The sequence below is a fragment of the Meriones unguiculatus genome, chromosome 7 (genome assembly GCF_030254825.1).
Source record: "Meriones unguiculatus strain TT.TT164.6M chromosome 7, Bangor_MerUng_6.1, whole genome shotgun sequence".
Taxonomy (NCBI): Eukaryota; Metazoa; Chordata; class Mammalia; order Rodentia; family Muridae; genus Meriones; species Meriones unguiculatus.
This window is the reverse complement of record NC_083355.1, coordinates 23623640-23639834: the sequence shown is the minus strand read 5'-3', so window position 1 is coordinate 23639834 and position 16195 is coordinate 23623640. Positions and strand designations below refer to the sequence as shown.

General features: G+C 54.2%; 2 protein-coding genes across 12 annotated transcripts in view; one reads left to right on the top strand and one right to left on the bottom strand.

Annotated features, from left to right (window-relative positions):
- Arhgap23 (Rho GTPase activating protein 23) overlaps positions 1-8192 on the top strand; it is a 93483-nt gene extending 85291 nt beyond the window's left edge. For all 7 annotated transcript variants that reach the window (XM_060386848.1, XM_021646831.2, XM_060386846.1 and 4 more), the window contains one exon: positions 6033-8192. In XM_060386848.1, coding sequence (XP_060242831.1) covers positions 6033-7019 — 987 coding nt within the window. In that variant the 3' untranslated portion in view covers positions 7020-8192. The remainder of the gene's footprint in view (positions 1-6032) is intronic.
- A 3465-nt stretch (positions 8193-11657) lies between these two features.
- Srcin1 (SRC kinase signaling inhibitor 1) overlaps positions 11658-16195 on the bottom strand; it is a 63170-nt gene continuing 58632 nt past the window's right edge. For 4 of the 5 annotated variants that reach the window (XM_060386839.1, XM_060386841.1, XM_060386844.1 and 1 more), the window contains one exon: positions 11658-14863. In XM_060386839.1, coding sequence (XP_060242822.1) covers positions 14729-14863 — 135 coding nt within the window. In that variant the 3' untranslated portion in view covers positions 11658-14728. Of the gene's footprint in view, positions 15155-16195 lie in introns of all 5 variants that reach the window. The other variant, XM_060386842.1, reaches the window with a different exon arrangement.

Here is a 16195-nt window from a genome sequence, read left to right as displayed (position 1 = left end):
CTCAGGCTTGGTGGCAGATTTCTTTAGCCGCCAAGTCTTTCTTCCTTCTTTCCTTTCTTTCTCTCTATCTGATGCAGGGTCTTATGTAGTCCAAATGTGTGGTCCTCCCACCTTTTTCCTGGGTACTGGGTTACAGGTCTATGCCGTCACACTTGGCTTATTTTTCTAATTTTAAATAATTCATCAATTTATCCAATTTTATAGTATTTTAGGTATAAAATGGTTGTGTTGGTCTATTATATTGCTGTAAAGAGACATCATGACCGAGGCAGCTTTTTCTCTTTTTATAAGAGAAAGTATTTGACTGGGGACTTGCTTACAGTTTTAGAGGTTTAATCCAGTATCATCATCATGGAAGGAAGCATAGTGGCATGGAGGCAGACACTGCAAGAATAGCTGAGAATTATATCTTCATTAATAGGCAGAGAGAGAAAGAAAGACAGACAGACAGACAGACAGACATACTCTGAGCTTGGCAGGGGTTTTTGAAACCAACCCCTAGTGACACACTTCTTTCAACAAGGCCCTACCTCATAAATCCTTCTAATCCTTTGAAATAGTGCTACCCCTGATGACTCAGCATTTAAATATATATATGTGCAGATGGGGGCCTTTCTTACTCAACCACCACAATAGCATAATTTAAAGATGGTCCCTCATTTCATGATAGTCAATAATGGGTCACATATATGAAAATGGCCCGACACAGCCTATGTGTGTAATAGGTTCAGACAGTCAAGTTTAAGTAAGTACACACTGAGATGTTCACCCAATGATGAAATCACTTCATGACGTGTTTCTTAAAATTCATCCCCACTAGGAAGTGACCCACGACCACCTTTGTGTAGTATTTAAATACATGTTTGAAATGTGCTTGCGGGCCAGTGAGGTGGCTCAGCAGTTGAGCCTGCGCTGCTCTTTCAGAGGGCCAGAGTTCAGCTTCTCGCACTCAGTGTTACGAGCCTATAACTCTGGGTCTGGGGTATCTGGCACCCTCTTCTGGCCTACAGGCCTGTGCATGCATGCATGAATGCATTCAAACACACACACATACACACACAAACATATAAAGTAGAATAATCTAAAAAGAAAGCTGCCACAGGAGTTGTGGAGAGCATGTCTCAGAGGTCTGAAGTACTTGCACAGGACCTGGATTTGCTTCCCAGCACTCACATGGCAGCTCACAACTGCCTGTCATTCCAGTCCCTTCTGGACTGATACCCTCCTTAGGCACTGTACTCATGTTGAACAGAAATACGCATGCATTCACATACATACATAAAAACAAACAAACAAACTACTACTGTTCTCCAAAATTTCTTCCAGGAGGTAGAAGAGGCCAGAATACTTTCCAACTCAGTGTGTGACACTGGCCTTCCCCAGTGTCTAAGGCGGCCAGCATCTCTGGACACAGGGACATTCATTGAGTCGCTACCCAGATCTCTGCTGAGCCTCCCCTGTTTGGCTTCACTGTCCTGAATGAGGGTTGCAGGAAGAAGCTGAGGGGATGAAGAGACGGCTCAGTGGTTAAGAGCACTTACTGCTCTTCCAGAGGGGGCTGAGTTCAGTTCCCAGCACCCACATTGGTTGGCTCACAACCATCAGTAACTCTGGGTTCCAGAATCTGACATCTGACACTGTCTTCTTGTCTCCCACTGGCCACACATAAACACAGACAGACAGACACACACACACACAACTAAAACAGTTGAGCAGGTAGCCATACAGGGCTTATCTTGGAATGGGTTCTGGTATTGTACTAATGAACAAACAATGCCAGCTGGAGAGAGAACTGGGACACTGTGGAGGCAGAAGCTGGGTGGGGTTCAGGAGCCAGGTCTCTGTGAGGGAAGGGAAAGCGCATGAACAGACATGAGAAGCCTGGCTGAGAGGTGTTCAGAGCAAAACTGCAAAGCCCTGTGAGTAAAGAGAGAGGCTCGTGTGAGTAGATGCCTCCAGGGGTAGCAACAAGGAGGAGGAAACAGATGGCGAGCCTCCGGCACTCCTGGTGGGAGGTGAGGGCCCGGCTGAGTCAGTCTGCAGTGGGTTGCAGGAGGCAGGGGAAGGCTGCTCTGCTCAGCTGGCTCTGGGCTCAACAGCGCTGTCTCCTGTAAGAGGCCCTTGGCCAGCAGTCCTCAGCCTGTGGGTGGAGACCTCTTGGGGGTGTCACGCCGAGACCCTTTCCCAGGGATCGCATATTAGATAGATATCCTGCATAGCAGGTGTTTATATGACGAGTCATAAGAATAGCAAAGTTAGTTATGAAGCAGCAATGAAAATGATTTGGTTGGGGGGGGTCACAGTTGGGGGGTTGTGTGTTAGCAGCGTTAAGAAAGTTGAGAACCATTGCCCTAGACAGAAGTCCTCATTATCCCGGATAGCCACACCTGTCTGCACGGGCCGCCTCCCTAATGCCTCCTGGCTGTGGAATTTCAGCCTCCCCAGATTCCGGGTCTCTGTAATCCCTGTGTTAGCCTGGTAGCTCCTCCCACGGCTCTGCTCAGCCACGGAGCCTTGCACACGCATAGGGTGTTTTTCAGAAAGGGTCTGTGTAGACTTGACGCAGATGTCCCAGAGACTCTGGTGACTTAGTCACGAGGGTGAGAGGGCGTTTGCAGCCACCCACCCACCCCCACTTCCTGCTGTCTTGACTAGACCTCTGAGTTCTGTAAGCATTCTGGCTTGGTAGACAGGGAAGGCGTTGCTCAGGGTTCAAGTGACCGGAAGTTCGGGCGCGTTCTTGTGTTCTCGGTCATCAAGGGGCTAGGATCTGCAGTGGTCCTTGGTGAATGCCTGGGAGACCCAGTTCTGATCCTCTGCTTTTAGGGCCGGAGCATTTGGAGACATGGAATAGCCTTAGCATGAGTGTGAAACAGCTAGTTAAACACTGGAGAGACTGAGACACAGACCAGGATGCCTGTTTAATAATAGAAAGGACTGTCCTGGAGACAGGGACTTTGAAGTGTGTATAGCAGGTGGTGTCTGAAGGACGACCCAGGAGGCTGCTGGGAGCCAGCTTCCAGTGAGAGGCCCAGGCGTCTGAGTCTGCAGCGGCCCATTCTGGACATCAAGGCCTGGGCCCCAGCCAGCCCTGCATTCCAAGGGTAGAGACCACAGCTGCGTAGTGCTGAGACTCCGCACTGCCAGATTCTCTCCTGACTCTGCACTCCAAGTCGGTGATGGTCAGCGCTGGGATCGACACCCGCATTAGAGTTGCGCTGCGCTCTGGTGTGGCCTCCCTGTAAGGATTGCTTAGTTTTTGTTGTGTTTTCTGGCTGTTCCTTACTGGAGTGTGGGCTGGCGCAAACTCAAGCATGCTAGTTTAACGCTCAGATATCCGTGTTTGAGGGGAAAGGGCACTTTTTACTTCTCTGATGGCCCCTCCACCCCAACGCCCCATATAGCCCATAATAAGGAGCCTGAGGTCCCCTGATGCCCAGCTGAGGTGTCTGATTCAGCATGGCCACATCCCATTTCACCACAGGCTCCTTATCCCTCGGCCTGTCCAAAGCTCCGGAAGTCACCTCCAAGGGAGAATTAGTTACATGGAGATCACAAACACTAGAGAGAGCTTTTCCTCCTCACACACTCTCAGCTACAATTAAAAAAAATTTAATTTAAAAAAAAAAAGTTGCCCAGACGCCTCAGCAGTTAGGAGCACTGTTTTCTCTTCCGGAGGAAGCATTCAATTTCCAGCACCCACATGACAGCTCACAACCGTCTGTAATGGCCTTCAGTGCCCTCTTCTGATGCACAAATGTGCATTCAGACAAAGACCTATGTAATGCATGAATAAATAAATCCTTTTTTTAAAATCAGAGGACAGCTACGTAGCCTTGTTCCAGAAGGATCTCTACAGAACCCCCCTGCAGCAAACACCAAGGCTCAGGCCCAAGCCCCCCAGGTCCCCAGGCCAGCCTTTCTTTGGAGGCTGTGGCTGGCGACTGCTCCGTTTGCTGTTGCTGCTGCAGCAGCAATTCAGTTCCCAGTGGTTAAGAGCACTGGCTCCTCTTGCAGAGGACCAGAGTTCAATTCCCAGCACCTGCATAGCAGCTCACAATCAGCTGTGAAAGTAAATCTCAAAAAGGAAGAACTTAGTCGATACTTGCACATTCTAGCATCTGCTCCAGGTGGCCCAGAAAAACAGCTTACCTTGGGGCTTAAACAATGAATATTTGCCAGGCGGTGGTACATGCCTTTAATCCCAGCTCTGGAGATCTCTGTGACTTCAAGACCAGCCTAGTCTACATAGTAAATTCCAGGACAGCTAGGACCACAGAGAGATTCTGTCTTGAAAAAGCAAACAACAACAGCACCAGCACCAATAATAAACTAATGAATACTTCCTTCCTATGGCTTTAGGAGCTAGAAGTCCAGGTTTATGGTGCTAGCAAGTTAGCGTCTGGTGAAGGCTTCCTTCCTGTTTTTGTTTTGGCTTTTAGTTGTTTTTTTGTTTGTTTATGGCTACCTCCTCACTGTGTCCTAGAGAAGGAAAGAGGGGAAGAGAGATTAATCCCATCACTAGGGCCTCACACTCTTGGTCAAAACCTAGTTATCTTCCAAAGGTCTGTCTCCAAACACCATCACAGTTGGGAGCTGAAACTTCAGTATCTGGCTTTGGTGGAGACAGCCCGTAGCAGTGAGTGAAACTAGCTGAGCCCTGGTGGGTTGAACATCCTGGGGTTTTGCTTCAATGGCTCAACACTAGCCAGGTTCCCCATAAGCCCACCCTGAATACATGGGCCTGTATTCAGATCTGTTCCCCGAACCAAAGCAGAGCTGTAGGAGCCCCATGCAAGAGTCCCCAATAACTGCGCCCCAGAGCACAATTCAGTGACAGGGAGCTTTGTCCTAAGGTCACTAGGGCTCGGAGACCTGCAAACAGCTCCTTGCCACTTACACCCCTTGCTTCGAGTCCTCTGGTTCTGTTGCCACCCCTGGATTGTCAGCATCCCCTGGGCCAGGCTGCTAGAAGCATCTGGGAGGAGGGGAGTTTGATCAGAGAATCCAGCACGTAGGATGGACACGTAGTAGGGCTGCCGGACATATCAAGTGAAAAGGACCTCAAAGGAAGGTAGGGGGTGGTCGCCAGATACAGACAGGGTTCAAGTAGTCTGGGCACTAGGCTCAGGAGGCTGGTGCTGGTGTGTGAGGGAGGGCGCGGTTGTGTCTCATCAGGCAGGATTCAATCTTGAGCAAAGCTGAGAGGGAACCAGAACCTTACTTTTGAAGGATGGGTCTACAGTTGGAAGGGCTAGTGAGACAGTGGTAGAGGCAGGCATCTTCTTGGTGGGGACCGAAAGAATGGAGGTGTTTGGGACAGGGTAGGTGGGTAAATTTGGGTAAAAGTCTGGAACTCAAAGGAGAGTTTGGCGTGGGACAGGGAGGCCTGAACTGGTGGCATTTGGGGGAGAGAAGAGAAGGGACTAAGAACAGAGAGTCCTGGAAACGCCACAAGGTGTCGAAAAGGGAGGTGGGAAGCAGATCCGAACACCATGATGGACGTTGAGGATCTTCTGGGTGGAAAGACCAGGCCAGACCAGTGAGTACAGCATGGAGTTGGAAGCTGTGGCCTCCATCCAGAGCATGGGACTGTGCCAAGCTCTTCAGCCGCTTCAGGCAGCCCAGCCAGCCACTGAATTCAGCTAGGCCTGGGGACTGGCAGTCGGAAAGGGAGGAAGTGCCCTGAAGCAAAAGGCTTCTCGAGTGGAGACTGAGAAGGGTGGGTGCTTGCAGCCCAAGAGAGACGGTGCTCGGAGTATTAGCATCTACAGCCGGGGATCCTGTCACTAGCACAGTTGAAGAATTTATCCAGAAGTGGGGTAAAGGCCCTGCTCAGCTCCCAGATCAGAGAGGATGCTGTCTATGGACAGGAGCATGCGGTGGTGGGCCTGGAGTGGACGGTGCCAGGTCAGCAGGCCCCGAGTGAGTGGGAAGGCGCTGTGGGCACTGGCTTGTTTTGGACGTGGCGTGGGGTGGGGAGTGGGGACGCGCAAGGTGACGAGGCCCTTCTCCACTGTCTCCTTGCCCAGGGTTCGTGGGTCCCCAAGAAAGAGCCGTACGCCCGGGAGATGCTGGCGATCTCCTTCATCTCCGCAGTCAATCGCAAACGGAAGAAGCGGCGGGAGGCGCGGGGCCTGGGCAGCGGCACCGACGATGACTCCGAGCAGGAGGCGCACAGGGCCGCGGCGGCGTCGGCTGCGGCGGCGGGGACGCAGGAGCCACCCGAAGGGCCGCCGCCGGGCCCCACCACCGGGGAGACCCCCGGGCGCCTCAGCCCCCCGACGGCCGCCGACGAGCGGCCCGCGGCGGACACGCGCTCCATCGTGTCGGGCTACTCCACCCTGTCCACCATGGACCGCAGCGTGTGCTCGGGCGCGGGCGGGCGGCGCGCGGGCGCGGGCGACGAGGCGGACGACGAGCGCAGCGAGCTGAGCCACGCGGAGACGGACACGGAGGGCGGCGCGGGCCCGGGGGCGCGGCCGGCGCGCCGGCCGTCCTTCACCTCCCACCACCTCATGCCGGGCGACACGCTGGCGCGCCGCCGCCTGGCCCGGGGCGCCGAGCCGCCGGGCTCCGCCTCGTCCAGCAGCCAGGAGTCGCTGCGGCCCCCGGCGGCCGCCCCGACGGCGCTCGGCGCCCGCCCGTCGCGCGTCGAAGCCCTGCGGCTGCGGCTCCGGGGCACCGCCGACGACATGCTGGCCGTGCGGCTGCGGCGCCCGCTGTCGCCCGAGACGCGCCGGCGCCGGAGCAGCTGGCGCCGTCACACGGTGGTGCTGCAGAGCCCGCTCACCGACCTCAACTTCAACGAGTGGAAGGAGCTGGGCGGAGGGGGCGGCCCGGAGGCGGCGGGCGCGCGGCCCCGCGGCGACCACTGCAAGGACTCCGGCCTCAGCAGCCTGGAGTCCACCAAGGCCCGGGCCTCGTCCGCCGCCTCGCTGCCGTCGGGGGACCTGGGGGGCCTGCAGGGCCTGCCCCCGCGCCGCTCGGCCATTGCCCGCCTCCACCAGTGTCTGTGACGCCCTTGCCCGTCCCGGCGCTGCTGCTGGTTCGTGTCCCCTCCCCCCCAGCACTGCCGAGGGCCGGGGCCGGGGCGGGAAGGGCGGTGCTGGTGCCGCCCACTGGGCTCAGCCGGAGTGGGCAGAGAAGTCCGAGCTGGATGGAAGAGGGGAGGAGCCGCTGGGTTTGGTGCCCTTCTCTGTGAGTCCGCTTGGGGACCCTTGTTGACCGTGCGGTGTGGGTGGACAGCCCGGGTCTCATGCTGAAAGCTACAGGCTGGATTTTTGTCTCTGCCCTCCGCTGACCCCCATTAGCTCCTAGCCAAGGAGGGGGAGGGTGGGTGTTTAGGGAGCAGATGTGTAGGGTTGGGTGTCCACGGGAGAGGGAGGGGGTTTGTGTGTGTGTGTGTGAGTGTAGTCACTGTGCAAAGGTGTTTCCAGTAGCGATTTCTGCCCCAACCCCTTCGTTCCCTCACTTAACCCCAAGCCAAGACCCTGCCTCGGGTGCACACAGGCACATCCGCAGAGGCCGGACTGAACCCCACCGCTCTCACTCCACATCCTTTGCCGCCCCCTAAGTCACTCCTCAAAGCTCTTTGACCCGGTGGACCTCCTTGCTCCCTTCTATTGTATCCCCCTTGGGGGAGGGGGATTGTCCAGGATTCCCCCTGCTTCCACGGTTTAACCTGCAGGTTTTCACCTTCAGTCAGGAAGAGCTGTCACACACTGATTCACAGGGCCTCAGCTGGGCTGTTCCTGCAGGGTGGCTGGGACCTAGCCCCCCTTCCCCCACATTGTAAATAAACCCGAGAGCACCAATCCTCAGCCCCCATTCCAGGGGAGCCGCAGTGGGGTCTCCAGGCCTGCTGCCCAAGTCTGTCTGTCTTCTTGGTTTATGCAAAGATTTGCTGTAAAGTCTCTCTCTTTCTCTCTCTCTCCCCCCTCCCTTTTACTGTAAATATTGTCTCTAATGTGTAACATATTATAAAGAATTTATAAGGATTTTTAAAGATGTTTTGCTCATTTTAAAAAGTGTTGTAACAGTGTTGGATAAAGCCCCCACGTCCGCATGGCTCCTCCCACCGTGTCCATGACACACCTCTCTAGGCTATAACTAAGATTCCTGCTTCTGAAAGTCCTGTCTTAAAAGTACAGTCTATATCTTGGAAATAAATGGCCTTCCTCAGGCATGAACCAGTGTCTCACTTGTTTGGATGTGGGGAGGGACAGCAGAGGACGCAGGAGGGTCGCTGGGCTGAGTGGCAGGATGGAGGAAATGACCTCTCTGGGGTCTGAGCAGAGGCATACAGGTGGTGGTTGTCAGGACATCTCCATCCCTACGTCAGCAGGGGGCCGCCAGGTGCCCACCCTGCCCCACCTACACAGGGCAGGCAGGTGGGAGGCTCCTTGTCGGTCCAGCCTTCAGAGTGGCCTCAGGCAGTCCCCTGCAGACTTGGCCAGCTGTCACCATAGGCAGCTCGGCCCAGCTGCATTGTTAAAGTACAGTGTGGGCCCGGCCCATTTCCTTAGTCATAAATGCATAAAAGTATAAACCACACCACTTGAAGCGAAGTTCTGGGTTTTATTTTGTTGGTTTAGTCAGGGTCTCACTATGTAGCCCTGGCTGGCCTGGAACTCACTATGTGACCAGGCTGGCCTCAACTTACAGCACTCCTCCTGCCTCAGCCTCCTGAGTGTCGGGATTACAGATGTGGGCCACCATGCCTGGTTTACGGTTTGAATCTGAACTGTCTCCCTCGGGCTCTGATCATGACCTCCTGGTCCCCCACTCACTCACAGCACTGTCCTGAAGCCAGTGGGGCCCGCCGGGCAGAAGCAGGTCACCAGAAGCAACCTTTGAAGGGTGTTCTGCCCTGGTTCCCGCAGGGTCCCTGTGTCCTCAATGTGCCCTCCACCGCAATGGACCAAAGCTCCCTTGAAATTGTGATCCAAAATGAACCTTTTGGTTCTTTCTATCAGGTATGTGACCACAGTAATAAATAGAATGTGTTTTAATAATGGGCGTTTAGAATAAAGAAGCCATGTGAGCGGCTGAGAGAGCTAGGGTAACTATGCCAAGCAGGAGACAGAAATTCTAACCAGGGACAAGGACATTTTGTTAACAGTCTATAAACCAGACTGTCAGGAGACAGAGCAGGTGTACTCCCAAGGACAGGAGATACTGGGAGTCTGAGAGGATCCGGGGGAAGCTGCAGTTTGTTATGCTGGTTGAAGACTTCAGCATCCCACACTCAGCGGCCGATAGAACTGACCACAAGGAAAAAAGCCTGACCGCTGTAAACCAGCGGGACTCAGCCACAGTGAGATTGTTAGAAAGAATCAAGGGGCTCGGGGTCAAGGGCTCATCAGGGAAGGGTGCCTGCTGCCAAACCTTATAATCTGAGTTTCATCTCCGGAAGCCACAGGGTGGAAAGAGGACAACTCTTAAGTGCTCTTCTGGGGCTGGAGAGATGGCTCAGAGGTCAAGAGCACTGGCTGTTCTTCCAGAACGTCCTGAGTTCAAATCCCAGCAACCACATGGTGGCTCACGACCATCTACAAGGAGATCTGGCGCGCCCTCTTGTGGCGTGCAGGTGTACATGCATCCAGAACATTGGATACATAATAAATAAATTAAATCTTAAAAAAAAAAAAAAAAGTCTTCTGAGCTGAGCCTAGTGGTGCACACCTGTAAACCCAGCACTCAGGGAGGCAGAAGCAGGAGGATCTCTGTAAGTTCAAGGCCAGCCTGGTCTACAGAGACCAGGACAGCCAGGGCTACATTGTTGGAAATACCACTCCCAGCTCTACTCCTCTTGTTGATGATGACAGGGTCTCACTATGTAATCTTGGCAGTCTGGAACTAGCTATGTATACCAGGCTGGCCTCAGAGAGCCAGTCACCATTATTGAGAAGCTAATGATTCACTTAAAATTGTATTATGTGTGTGTATATATACACACACATGGAAGCCAGAAATACGTCTTCTTACTTTCTAACTTCCCAGACACGGTCTTTCAATGAACCTGGAGTTCACCTATGGGGTAACCTGGCTTGCCAGTGAGTTCTAAGGACCTGTCCCCACACCCTCTTCCTGCTCTAGGGTCACAGACCTGAACCACTATGCCTGGCTTCTACATGGGCGGTGGAAATCCAACCTCGGGTCACGTTTGTAGGGCAGGCATTTCCCTGTCAGCCATCTCCCCAGCTCTCCCATTCTCCACACTTAAGGTTTCCAATCAGGGGCCCTCGGGGCCTGGTCATTCTGGGTGGGTCCACATTGCTCACGGCCACCCTAGCTACAGGGCCGTCTCTTTGTTCCGTCGCTTGCTATCAGCCATTTGTAGACATTCACCCCGTTTCCTGGCCTGCTCCCCTGCCAGAGCCTACACTTGGCTCAGCAGCCAGGAGGGCTATTCGGGAGCCACTTGAAGGGTGAGGGCTGGGCCTTGCACAGTCTCTGGCAAGCAGGTGATGGCTGTGTTTGTTCTCCATTTTAAATTGCCAGCGGAGGGGGAGGGGAAAGCAGGAGGGGGTTGGCTGCTCTCCTGCTTGCCGGGAAGACGAAGGGAAATGGACAATGGGACCAGCTGATGTGCTGAAAGACACAGGGACAGCCTGTGGGTATAATGAGGTCTGGCCGCACTGGTGTCTGAGGTCTACTGGGGCAATGGCAGGAGGTGACTCACGCAGTGGTATTTCCAATGGCGAGCAGTTTCTCAACTCCAGTGGCCCTGGGTGTGGGGGGGAAATGATGCTAAGGGTTCCAAAAATGGATGGGCAAGTGTAGCTTCAGGACCCTGTCACCTCATGGGACAGAGGTAAACATCTGGCAACTCCAGGCCTCAGCCGAACAAAATATAGGAAGCCTCAAAGGCAAGACCTTCTGAACTGGCTCTCCAAAACCCCGAGCAGGACTTCCGGCCCGTCCCCTGCAAGCTGTGAGGAGCAGCTACATTTCACTGTTCCATGCGCTAACTCCTGTCAGTTCCAGAGCTCTGATGTGACTGCCCTGCAGTTGGCATCAAGACTCATCCCTCCCGGAGATCCAGAGTCTGAAACCCAACATGGCGCCGGTCGAGGTACTCTGACCTCTAATCACTGACTTTGGGGCTAGCTGGAGCTGAATTCAAATCTTGGGTTCACAGACTGCTGGTTCCGGGACTCGAGAAAGATGCCCAGGATGTCTGTGCTGGCTCTGTTGCTCACAGATGTAGAGAGGCACCTCACTGGAGGTCACGAGGACTAGACCGGCCTCTCCTGCAACCTCCAGTCTGAAGCTGACTCTTCAGAATTAGTGGGGTTTAGCTGGGCCTGGTGACAGAGCCTTTAATCCCAGCACTCAGGAGGCAGAGGCAGGCGGATCTCTGAGTCAAGGCCAGCCTGGTCTCCAGAGTGAGTTCCAGAACAGCCATGGCTACACAGAGAAACCCTGTCTCAACCCCTCAAATAAAAGTTACTGGAGTCCTTCTCCAGTCCCCCCCCCCGCCCCGGCCTTGGGTAGCAACAGCCCAACGACTCCTGTCCTTTTTCCGTGCCGTGCCCACTGATGTGAGGCATGCCGGCTTCAGGGAGGCCCCACCCCTCTGCCGTTCACCCCAGCTCCTTCCAGGACCCTGGAGGTGAAGAAGTAAAATAACGAGGCACAATCCACAGGAAGAAGATCCAGGAGAGGAAAAAGAAACAAGTTTTATTAAAGCCCCAACACTCGGCTAGAAAAACCAAAAGGGAAGGGAAGAAAGCAGGGAGGTAGGGAAGAAAGAAAGAAAAAAAAAAAAGACATTAAAAAAGAGACAGAAAACACAGCAACCCTTTCCATTTAGAAATTGTCAAGTTACACTGACAGAGGTCACAAAATATCCACAGAAGCCATCACTTCTACACCGACACAGGCCCTACGGGGTGGACGGGTGGGTGTGGAGCCGGGCTGGCCTTGGGGGGGCCCTCCCTTGGGACCCCCCTCTTAGCCTTGGCCCTGAGGCCCCTGGGAAAACAGTATATTGTGGAAGGGGTCAGAGAGAACCCCCCATGCGAGTAACACAGCACAGCGGGCAGGGGGTGAGGGGACCAGGTACAGGGTCCCCCAATGTGGCAGTTTCTCTTGTCAAGCACTGATGGACAGAGCGGCGGAGGCGCATGCAGCTGTGGGGGCGGGGACCGACGTGCTGCGGGTGTGGGGGAAGGGGAGCCGGGCGAGTGGTGCAGGGTTGATGGGACACGGGCACACACATGCGCACACACGGGCACACACACAGCGGCCGCCTCACACGCCTCGCCTGCACCTGGCCGCGACCCTACCCACCGCTCACGTCCTCTCTACCCAGCCACACGCGGTCCGCACCCCAACAGCCAGGCATGTCCCCACACACACGACACGCGTTCTTACTGCCAAGGCTCCCTTGCACAGCCGTGCTGACTACCTTCACATACATGTACGAGGCTTCGCTGATACAGTAGAAGCTTTTGCTCACTCACTCACACAGGTTCCATGCACGTGCACACACCTAAGTCACGGAGGCTTACGCCAGCGTGCACACACACGCACACAGGCGCAGGGACCAAAGCGAAGAACGATGCCAAGCCTGAGGGCTCTGCCTGGGCGCCTAGGGCAGCTCCTGCATGGCGGTCACTTTCTCCCCCGGCTCCCTCTCCCTCCACAAAGGACACTCAACTCAGGACAATGACGGAGGGGCGCACACTCAGGTCACAGGGCTGAGGGGGTGTGGGGGCAAGCGAAGAGTAGCAAGCAAAGAGAAACGGAGTGGAGGGGCCCCTCCCCCCTCCCCTCCCAAGTCAGGGGTCTCTGTACAGCCAAATCAAACCAAACTGCTTCACCGGACTACAGAAGCCAGGGCACACGCCTGTCCCCAGCCCTCTCCCCTGCCAGACAGCGGCCAGGGAGAGTGTGCTGTGGTTTTCTTGTTTTTTTTTTTTTTCTTTTTTAAATATTTATATATATTTATATTACGTATATTATATATATAATATGTAAATATATTTTTAAAACAATATAAAATGTTAAGACACTTCACTTAAATGTAAAGAGTTGCTTGCAATTAAAAGTAATTGCATCATTATGAGGTCCTTTTTTTTTCTATTTTCTAGGGTTTTTTTGATTTTTTTTTTTTTCTGGGAGGGATTTTTTTTTCTTCTTCTTCTTCTTTTGTTATTTTTCAAAAAGGCTTGTTCGCCTTCATACAAAAATGATCCAAAGCTAGAAAACAAGAGTGAACTGAGAAAACAAAAACAGAAATTAAAAAAAAAGCAAAAAAACAAAAACAAACAAACAAAAAAACACAACCCAGTTTTCCCTCCCTCCCGGAACCCTCAACAGCTGCTACTGGCTCTCCCTGCCAGGTCTTGGGGTCCTGTCCCTTCCATGGTTCCTTTCTGTGCTTACTGGGGGACTAGAACCAAGACCGCCTCTCTGTGCTTACTCTACTTTGTGCTCTGAAAGGAGCCCCCTCCGCCCTTCCGCATGATCTCCCTTCTTGCTCTGGCCCCTCTGTGCCTTCCAGGGGCCAGAGTCAGCCTCTCCCCTTGACTTCAGGGTCCACCCAAAAGCCAGTCTGCCCCGGCCAGGACCGTTGCACGGAATCCATAGACTGGAGTGCCGGCTGGCTGCTCTGCCTTGGGGACCCTCCAACACCTCACCAGTGGTCACCAGATCCCCCCAGACGAGTCACACACACCTCTTCCCTGAAAACCCTCAAATCATAGAGGCTGGTTGAAGGTCAAGCGGCCCCGCCCCAGCTCGGGGTCGGCCTCTACTGCACCCCCCTCCTCCCTTCCCGCCCCCAAACGTTTCTAGGCCCTCCATCCTGCCCACCCCACCCCAATAAAATAAGTTAATGGCATTTAAAGTGCTAAATTAGAAAACTAAAAGTACCAGATGCCCCTCAGGCCTGCCCTCTCCCAAGGCAGAGCGGCAGGGGCAGGCTGTCCCCCAGGAACACCCACCACGACAGGCGTCCTGGGGGCCTCGTTCTGCCCTTTGCTAGCACCAGCCGGACAACTGAGCAACAGTGAGCCGGCCTCTCACCCGGCACCTAGTGCCCCCCTCTCCTCCTCACACCCAGCCTCGGCCTCTTCTCTGAGGATGCCCTCCAGCTAGGCCTGCGTCCAGGCCCACCCTGACTCCAGAGGAAAACCAGAGGCCGGCAGCAGAGTCTGTCTCTTCGAAGGCTGGACAGGCAGCGGGGCATCTCCAAGGCCCAGCATCTCCCCTGTCCATTGTCCAGCCTGACGCCGAGTCAGTCCACATCCATCCGTTCCTCCAGGAAGGAACCCCGTAACGGGAGGGGGGCTCTCTCTTCGCTCCAAAAGTCTCCGTGGCTCAGAGTTAGTTCCAAGTGTTCTTGGGAAGTTAGGGGAGGTGGGAACTTTGGATGGACTTGGGAGGAAGAGGGTGAAAGAGCAGAGGGAAAGAAGATGAGAGGAAGTGGGCCAAGCAGAGGCCACTAGGGAACAGGAGGAAGTCAAGGGAAGTTGGTGTGTTTGGTTTTCAGTTTTCTCTTTTGCTCTTTAGAAAAAAGAAATAAAAAAAAAAAAAAAGGAAAGAAAAGAGAATTAAAAGGGAACCACTTAAAAAACCAAACACACCACGAGGGGATGAGAGAGCTGGGGCCATGCCCCTGCAACCCTTCCGGTGTGAGAGTGGGGAGGGAAGAGCGGGCATGAAAGAAAGTGGGAAATGATGGCGGGGGTGACGGAGGGGCCGGTTGGGGCCTCTAGAAGGAGATGGAAGAATTCCTTGCCCCAAAGGAAGTCAATACAGGGATGGAGGTTCTGGAACCAGAGGGCTTGTCTGAGACTGGGCTTGAGGTCTCATTCAACCCGCTCATCTCTTTAGATGGTTTAGTGGCCTGGAACAAAAACAGGGGTCAGGGGTCAGAGAGAGCGAAGGACAGCCTCCATGCTGGCTCCTGGCTGAAGTGTTGAAAAGTGGAAAAATTCCACAAATCCAAGAGAAAAGTAACTGCGAAAGTGAGAAACCAGAGTGGGGGGGGGCGTCTGGAGAGAGGGGTCCTGTGAACTGCTGGGGCAGGGTGGGCCAGTGTATCTACAGGGCACCAGGAAGGGGGAGGGGAGCCGTGGGCTTGGATCAAAGGCCTGGAAACCAGAGTGGGGGGTGGGGTGGCCTCAGTCCATGGTTACTGAGAGGAAAGACAGAAGACAGAAAGAGATACCAGAGAGACCCAGCCCAGGACAGGCAGAGGGGACGAGGGGTGGCAGGGTGGGTAAGGGGGGGAAAAGAAGTGAAAGGTTAGCAGCGACAGGGATGCATCAGAAGCCGGGGCAGGTGGCGGAAGCTAGCTCAGCCCAGCAGCAGAGGCCCACACCTCGGGCCTCTGTGGGAGGCCGGTCCTCACCAGAAGGTTCCTGGTGTAAGCTGGAGTGAACTAGCCCACCTGGGAACTGAGAGGATCCACCTGCCACCACCAGCGTCTCTCTCAGCTCAGGGATCCCCACTCTGGCTCTCTCTGCTCACGTGCCCCATCCAGAACCCCCTGCACGCGCACACACGCACGCATGCGTGCGCCTCCTTCCTTGTATATTGGTCCCCAGGGCTTCTCCTTTGGAGCCATGGCCTCCGAGGCATGGCTTAAGAGCCACCTGCATCGCCTCCACGGGATGCTCTGTGACACGTACCACCACTGCAGAGAGTGTCGATATGTGTCACAAGTGGGACTCCGTCCAGAATCGTCCCTGCTTGAGGGGGGGGGAGTGTGCATTTTAACAAGTGCCGCTACTGGGTGAGGGTGACACAGGTCCCAGGCTGCCTTGAACTCTGTAACTGTATCCAGCGACTCACCTGGAGTTTAGCTATCAGCCTGATAACTTGATTAAACAAAACAAAACAAGGGCTGGAGAGTTGGCTCAGCAGTTAAGAGCACTGGCTGCTCTTCCAAAGGTCCTGAGTTCAATTCCCAGCAACCACACGGTGGCTCATAACCGTCTATAGTGAGATCTGGTGCCCTCTTCTGGCGTGCAGTCAGAGCACTGTATAAATAATGAATAAATATTTTTAAAAAAATATGAAAATCCTGAGGCAGTGGTGCATGCCTGTAACTGTTGAAAACGTGAGGCGAAGGCAAGGACAGCCGATTCCAGCTCGGTCTGGACTACATAGTGAGACCCTGTCTCACTAAGCAGACAACAGCAAAGGCCACTCTAAAGAGAAAGAGGGAGCCTGG